General features: G+C 33.4%; 1 protein-coding gene across 1 annotated transcript in view; it reads left to right on the forward strand.

Moving 5' to 3' along the window:
* Window positions 1-6,299, forward strand: part of rhea (Talin_middle and talin-RS domain-containing protein rhea) — a 49,416-nt gene extending 43,117 nt beyond the window's left edge. The window contains exons 15-25 of the mRNA XM_040722330.2: window positions 30-656; window positions 753-1,152; window positions 1,238-2,719; window positions 2,786-2,948; window positions 3,020-3,336; window positions 3,406-3,708; window positions 3,791-4,138; window positions 4,424-4,673; window positions 4,738-4,988; window positions 5,070-5,188; window positions 5,253-6,299. Coding sequence (XP_040578264.1) covers window positions 30-656; window positions 753-1,152; window positions 1,238-2,719; window positions 2,786-2,948; window positions 3,020-3,336; window positions 3,406-3,708; window positions 3,791-4,138; window positions 4,424-4,673; window positions 4,738-4,988; window positions 5,070-5,188; window positions 5,253-5,580 — 4,588 coding nt within the window. The 3' untranslated portion in view covers window positions 5,581-6,299. The remainder of the gene's footprint in view (window positions 1-29; window positions 657-752; window positions 1,153-1,237; window positions 2,720-2,785; window positions 2,949-3,019; window positions 3,337-3,405; window positions 3,709-3,790; window positions 4,139-4,423; window positions 4,674-4,737; window positions 4,989-5,069; window positions 5,189-5,252) is intronic.
* Window positions 6,300-7,727: the final 1,428 nt, after the last annotated feature.

The following is a 7,727-nucleotide window of genomic DNA, read 5'->3' on the forward strand; positions in this document are numbered from 1 at the left end:
ATGTAACGTGGTTTTTTAAAACATTGTAGAGACTATACTGCAGCCGTAAGAGTTGTGGCCGCATCAACGGACGATCCTCCTAGACAAAATCGTATCATTGATAATGCTCAACTTGTAATGGCAAAATCGGCAAAATTAGTTCTTGAAGCCCAGCGAGCAATGCAAAATCCCTCAGATAGAATGAAACATGAACGCTTGTCGAATGCTGGAAAAGAAATTACTGTTGCATTGAATAATACAGTTTCAAATCTACCTGGACAAGAAGAAATATCTGAAACGATTGACGAAATTGATGTCCTTGATCAAAAAATCAATTCTGAATCATATGTATCGTCTGGAAAGCCGTATCATGAGCTTCAATCACAACTCTCTTCAGCGGCTGATAAATTAAATGAGGCAACATCAGATGTCATCCAATCAGCACCTCAACCTAACCGACTTGTTGCATCTTCCAAACATTTTGGTAAGGTTCTGGAAGAAATGATGGAGTGTTCCATGGACATGGCTGGTCAAACAAAAATTCAAAATACTCGTACTTCTATGGTCAGTACGATGCGTAATGTTACCAATTCGTCTACTACATTTTTGACTTCTGCCAAAAATGTTTCAACAAATCCATCCGCTCCTAATGCTAACAATTTAGCCGTTGCAGCTAGGTAGTAAAATTGTTTAAATAATTATTTCAATATATGTAGTCATGTATTCTTATTTCATAATAACGCTAATATATTGATCGTAATTATTTTTTTCAGAGGTGTAACGGACAGTATTAATAATCTAATCAATGTATATACCTCTGCAGCTCCCGGTCAGAAGGAGTGTGATAATGCTGTTCGTGCCATTCAATCTTGCCGTCATCATGTTCAAAAGAATTCTACGTTTCCATTATCAAATCTTACTTATTATGAATGCTTAGATGCCGTTATGGAGAAATCCAAAGCACTTGGTGATGGAATGACTGGTATTGCCAATCATGCAAAAAAATCTGATCACGAAGAATTTGGTGCTTCTGTGACAAATGTTTCCGAGGCCATTTGTGGTTTAATTGAAGCAGCAGTGCAATCTGCTTATTTAGTGGGTATTGCTGATATCAATAGTACTACCGGAAAGAAAGGAATCGTTAATCAAAATCAATTTCTTAGTGCTTCCCAGGTAATAAATTCATTTTATGTACATCAATTCTACTTGAAAAACTCGTAAATTATATATGTATATATTTATTTTTTTGCACCCAAAGGCCATCAAGCAAGCTTGCAAAAATCTCACAGATTCTCATTCTCAGTCTGGTCAAGAGCAAATTTTATCATCAGCCACTGTTATTGCTACTCACACAAGTGCTGTTTGTAATTCATGTAGAGTAATTGCTTCCAAAACTACAAACCCAGTCACAAAAAGGCATTTTGTTCAGTCTGCTAAAGAAGTAGCCAATGCAACAGCAACCTTGGTAAAAGAAATTAAGCAGCTTGATGCTAATTACACTGAAGAAAATCATAGAAGAACAACAGAAGCATCAAAGCCATTAATTGAATCCATGGATAGTCTTTGTCAATTTGTTATGTCTCCTGAATTTACATCTGTTCCTTCCAAAATATCTGAAGAAGGTACTAAGGCACAAGGTCCGATTCTGGAATCGAGCTCCCATATCATAGAGGGATCCTGCTCAATGATACATTCTGCAAAATCTCTTGCAATCAATCCCAAGGATCCCCCAACATGGCAATCACTTGCAAATAGTAGTAAAGATGTCTCAGATTCTATTAAAAGACTTGTATCTGCAATCAGAGATAAGTCTCCTGGTCAAAAAGAGTGTGAAGATGGAATTGAGAAATTAACTCTTCACATTCAGGAATTAGATCAAATTTCTGTTGCGGCCATTCATCAAAATCTTACTCCGAGAAGGGATAAGGACATCAAACAATTCACTGAACAAATGGAGAATGCCGCCTCTCAGATATCAAATAAATTACCAGAATTACAAAATGCTGCTAAAAATGAAGCTGAAAGGTTGGGTCATTGTGTTAGTATCATGATGACATATTTTGATCCATTGGTCAAAAATTCTATTGGTTGCTCATCCAATATGGTGAGTTCGAAACAGCAAGTATCAACTCTTGATCAGACTAAAACTGTTGCTGAATGTGCTCAACAATTGTTATATGCAGCAAAAGAAGGCGGAGGAAATCCCAAAGCTGTACATGCACATGCAGATATTGATGAATCTGTGGAAGCAATGAAAGATTCCATACAATGTTTAATTTCCTCCATCGAAAAATTAGCTCCAAACCTTGGTGTTGTTTCCAGAATAGTCAATTGTATTACTGAGGCCATATTTACAGTTCAAGATTATAGGACTACTGCTTCAATACAAGTTGGAGGAGACTCGAATTTTGTTTCATATCAATCACGAATGATGAGTTCCACCAAAGAAATTGCAAGAACTGCTCAAGAAATCGTCATCAAATCAACTAATGAGTCACACAAATTAGGAGATTTAGCGTCCCATCTCTCTTCTCATTATCAAATGTTGGCCAATGATTCAAAAGAGGCATGTATATGTACATCAAATGCAGATATGGGAGAACGAATTAGAAGCACTGTACAAGAATTGGGTCAAAGTACAATTGAATTAGTTAAGTCCGCAGGCTCATGTCAAATCACACCCCATGATAGCTTTTCTTTAAGGGATGTGTCTGACCATGCAAGGAATGTTGGAGAAAAGGTAAAAAGCTGAAGTGTTTAACAAATTTTTGAATTTCTTTTTTTAATGAAAAATGTATATTTTTAGTGCTCTTTGGTCTTATCCTCCCTAAATGCAGCCTCTACTGGAACACATGCTCTTGAAAATGCAACCAACACTGTCTCTGGAATCATTGGTGATCTGGATACAACTATCATGTTTGCTAGTTCTGGAACGCTTAATGCTGACGTGGATGACGACACATTTGCTGGTCTGATCTTTGATATTAATTCATTGATATTATATTATGACTTAACTTTTGATCCCTCTAAATATATATAGATCATCGTGAAAACATTTTAAAAACGGCCAAAGCTCTCGTTGAGGATACAAAAACCCTAGTGGCTGGTGCTGCTTCTTCTCAGGAACAACTTGCTGTTGCTGCACAAAATGCTGTATCTACCATAATTCAATTGAGTGATGTTGTCAAATCTGGTGCCTCAAGCTTAGGATCACCGAATAGAGAAGCCCAAGTTATGTTGATTAATGCTGTTAAGGATGTTGCCTCTGCATTATCTGATCTAATGCAGTCGACCAAGGCAGCATCTGGTAAAAATATTCAAGACCCTTCCATGCATCAATTGAAAGATTCAGCAAAGGTATTAATTCATTGTTATCAAGTTTGAGATACGTTTTTTATGGCTGATTTCAAATAATGTATTTACTAGGTTATGGTAACTAATGTAACCTCACTCTTAAAAACTGTAAAAGCTGTCGAAGATGAACACACTAGAGGTACACGTGCATTAGAATCTGCCATTGAGGCAATTGCCCAAGAAATTCGTGCTTATGATACTGATGGCCCACCTAAATTTAAAGCAGAGCCTGAGGATCTTATTCGTGCCACGAGACCAATAACAATTGCTACTGGTAAAGCAGCTTCTGCGGGGAAGAGTTGCAAGCAAGAAGACGTAATTGTTGCTGCAAATATGGGACGAAAAGCCATTTCAGACATGTTGTCCTCCTGTAAGGTAATACTTTTTGAGTTTCTTCTCAATTCATATGATATCATTATTATGGGACTATATTTATTGTTTTCCCGTTGTCTTATAGTCTGCAGCCTACTACTCTGAGAAGCCAGAAATTAGAAGTCGAGCATTAAGGGCAGGCCGAGAAGTTGCTGTTCAATATCGAGAACTGTTGCAACTTGTTTTGAGTTCCTTAAATAGGCCTAGTGGAACGAGCACTATGTCTTCCGACTTAACCAATATTTCTCGAAAAATAGCCCAATGCGTTACAGAGCTTGCGACGTCAGCTGAATTACTTAAAGATGATGACTGGGTAGACCCATCAGATCCTACAGTTATCGCAGAAAATGAGTTGTTTGGAGCTGCTAAATCAATTGAAAATGCCGCTGCTAAATTAGCCAGTCTTAAGCCTCGTAAAGAAGTCAAAGGCAAGGTATGTATTATACCTTTACTTACATATTTATATTAGTAGATAGATATATTTTTTTGTTCTTTTTTTGGAAAAAGATATAAAATATCCATTTGTCTCTCCCGTTAGATATGTTTGATATTCTTGGTTTTGATAACAATTTTCAAGTAACCAGAAGTCAAACATATGTTATGGTGGAGAATTAATTGCATACTTAATTATAGTCAAAGTAGTTAAATTTGAAGTAATTAGACTGTATACTTCTTCAATTATGGAATAAGAATTTAGAGATTTTATATTTCCTTTCAGGAAATTGATCTTTCTATGAACTTTGATGAGCTCATTTTAGATGCAGCCAAATCAATTGCTGCAGCTACTGCAGCTTTAATTAAAGCGGCATCTGAAGCTCAAAAAGAATTGGTCAAGCAAGGTAAAGTTCAAAAAATGTCTAACATTAACACCGAGGATGGTCAATGGTCTGAAGGCCTCGTGTCTGCTGCTAGGCTTGTTGCAGCTGCGACACATAATTTATGTGAAGCTGCCAATGCCTTGGTTAAAGGTAGGTTTGAAGGGAAATCAGGGACTATTAATTATTATTTATAACATCTTGACGTTTTCATTAGGACATAGCTCAGAAGAGAAATTAATAGGTGCTGCGAAGCAGGTTGCAGGATCAACAGCTCAGTTGTTGATTGCTTGTAAAGTGAAGGCAGATCCCAATTCCTCAAGTATGAAGCGTTTGGAAAAGGCATCTTCTGCTGTAAGAAAAGCTACTGATGAGCTTGTAAAAGCAGCTCAAGAGGCTTTGAATCAAGAGGAAGAAAAGAACGGGAACATTGAATTGAACAAGAGTACAGTCAATAATGTAGTTGAGGTAAAAAGTGGATTGATTGGTTTACTTTATTGTATTTTTCACATAATATTTGACATAATTAATTATATTTTGTGATTGTAGGAAATCAATGCAAGAAGTGAAGTACTACGAATGGAAAGAGAATTGGAGCATGCTCGTGGCCGTTTGGAAAAAATACATCAACGTCGTTATCAGACAGACTCCGAGACAGAACAGTCTGGGTACGTAACTTTTTTTTAAAGTAAATACAAATAAGGACATATGTTTACGTAAATACCTATCTAGTTATGAATCTTCATCTGGCTATGAATATCCCGGATCTGGGAATGACTCTTCATTTTCAAACTTTAGAAAAGCAACTTCAAATTTTGGTAAAGGAGTAAGTAGCAATAGTCATAAACAGGAGAGTAGTAGTTACACCTATACGGAGAATAGTTGTAAGTTTCCTAACGATGACATAACTCCAGCACAAATTGACTCTGGACCAAGCTTCAATGAGTCTCTTCAGAAATTCAAAGATGTCACTCAAACAGAAAGAAATGTAATCAGATCTATGGAAGAACGAAGAACCATGATCACAAGAAATTCTCAAAAATCCTACCATATAGAATAGATCCGTTTTTGTAAGGATTACAAAAGAAAAGAAAGAATGGAAATCCCCCTATAATTTTGATCATAATTATATTATTACTCCTACTACTCCTAAGTACATATTATTTGCATTTCTGCTTTTGAGCCCCGTGTTTGCAATCAAACAGGTCCAACAAATACTACATATCATGCAACCACAACAAAAAATAATAAAATAAACTTATAATTTGATGAAAAAGTATTAAAAATATTTTTCAACTTCACCTGCCAAAAAAACAATAAAAAAAGATTTAATAAATATAAATACTGTTCAAGTCAGTCATTTTATTCACTGCATATAGATGAGTAAACGAACAAAAAATAACTATAAATAATAAGTTTAGTAATAATAATGTTATTAATTCAAATTAATTTTTTCTATCCCACCATTTTTTATACTACTTATAGAGTTGTCCTTTTAACATTTTGTATACTCTCAATTTGTTGGAAAAAGAAATGATCCTAAATTATACTTTAATTGACGAATCCCACCAATTCTTTGATAATAGACTCACTGAAAATATCATAAATATTATGTAGCAATTCAAAAAGCCTTTTTGAAAAAATTATCAAAACTATAATTAAACATATATATATAATATATAACATAACTACATATTATGCTTGTACACAATCAATTTACTTACAAAATATTTATTTATGTTCCATTATTTTGTTGAAAATAAAACCTATAAATATAAATATGTTATTATTAGTACTGATTTATTTACGTAGTCGCTACATAACATAATACTTTACCTAGTTTACTGAGTAGTCAAGTAATATTTCGTAAGTAGACATAAGTATACAATTCGAAATATTGTAATATATCTTCTAATATCTATCTAGATGGTATAATTATGCAGAGGCTATCTAAAGTAATAGTAAGACTCTCGAACATTAGGCATTATTTTATGTGGACAAAAGAGTAATTTAATCTCCGCTTTAAGTTTAGATCATCTAGGTATAAAATTATGGGATAGTGAAAATTATATGTTCCTCTATATAATTCATATATGTGATAAAAATCTATAAAATATATTCATATTTGTGGTCTGTCAGTCCTGTAACCAAGCATATCTATTGTTTGTATCCCAGGATAGTCACTCTAAATTCTAGGTGGGCCAAAGCCGTTACATGATTTTTATTTGTTAATTTACTAGATTAGTTAAAATGAGAAATTATTATTTTAGTTTGTCAAAATTATATATTATATTATGTTGACATTAATATTTGAGTTGGAAGCACTTGTATTGTTTTGAGCAGGCACTTGTATAAAATAATTAATTAATCATGCATTATTTTTGGAGTGACTAAAACATTGAAAAGGATAATGTAATTTCATTCATCATGTAACATGTTCACACTTTTCATTTTTCATTAAAACTAATGTTACTAATGATTTGTTTATTCATGTTTGCAAATATTCGCTTCGAAGTTATTTAGATAATATTTGCATTTCTTGTTCATATCATTTACTATAACTATGAAAATCAATTATAAAATTCGTATTTTTCTTTACATTTTTACAAAAAATTTAAAAGAACTTACATGTTATAAGTAACATAATTAATGTATGACTAGTCATTTTCATTTATTTGTTTTATTAAGTCTTCATTTTTGAAAACATATATTCTCAAGTCACAAACTTTTTAAAGTTTATATCATCTAAGAAAATATCAAGATTTCGAAAATAATACAATTATAATAAGTCCAAACTGAACATTCAAGTGTCAATAGCGGAGACATAACCACAAGAAAGAGCTCGCGTACCATAAGTGGTACACGTATCATTAAGAATTATGATAATTCTTAACCACTGCTCTTGGTTGTCATATTTATTTTGTGCAATATATAATAAGTAATAATATCCATTATCACTTAAATAGCCTGATTTAAGCCAATGTTTTTTTATTAGTTATGTCAGTCGTACACTTTCGTTTATGCTTTTATAAGTATAAAAGGGTATGCAATAACACACGGGAACCCAAATTTTCATCAATGAAATTAAACCAAGAATATAATTTATCTTTGAGCACAAAATCCAAAACTGATCTCAGTTTTTCTCTGTGTCGTCAGGTTTTAGAAATATTTAGGATTATAGTAATTCGAGACTATTATCATTCAGAG

The sequence above is a fragment of the Lepeophtheirus salmonis genome, chromosome 1 (assembly GCF_016086655.4).
Source record: "Lepeophtheirus salmonis chromosome 1, UVic_Lsal_1.4, whole genome shotgun sequence".
Lineage (NCBI taxonomy): Eukaryota > Metazoa > Arthropoda > Copepoda > Siphonostomatoida > Caligidae > Lepeophtheirus > Lepeophtheirus salmonis.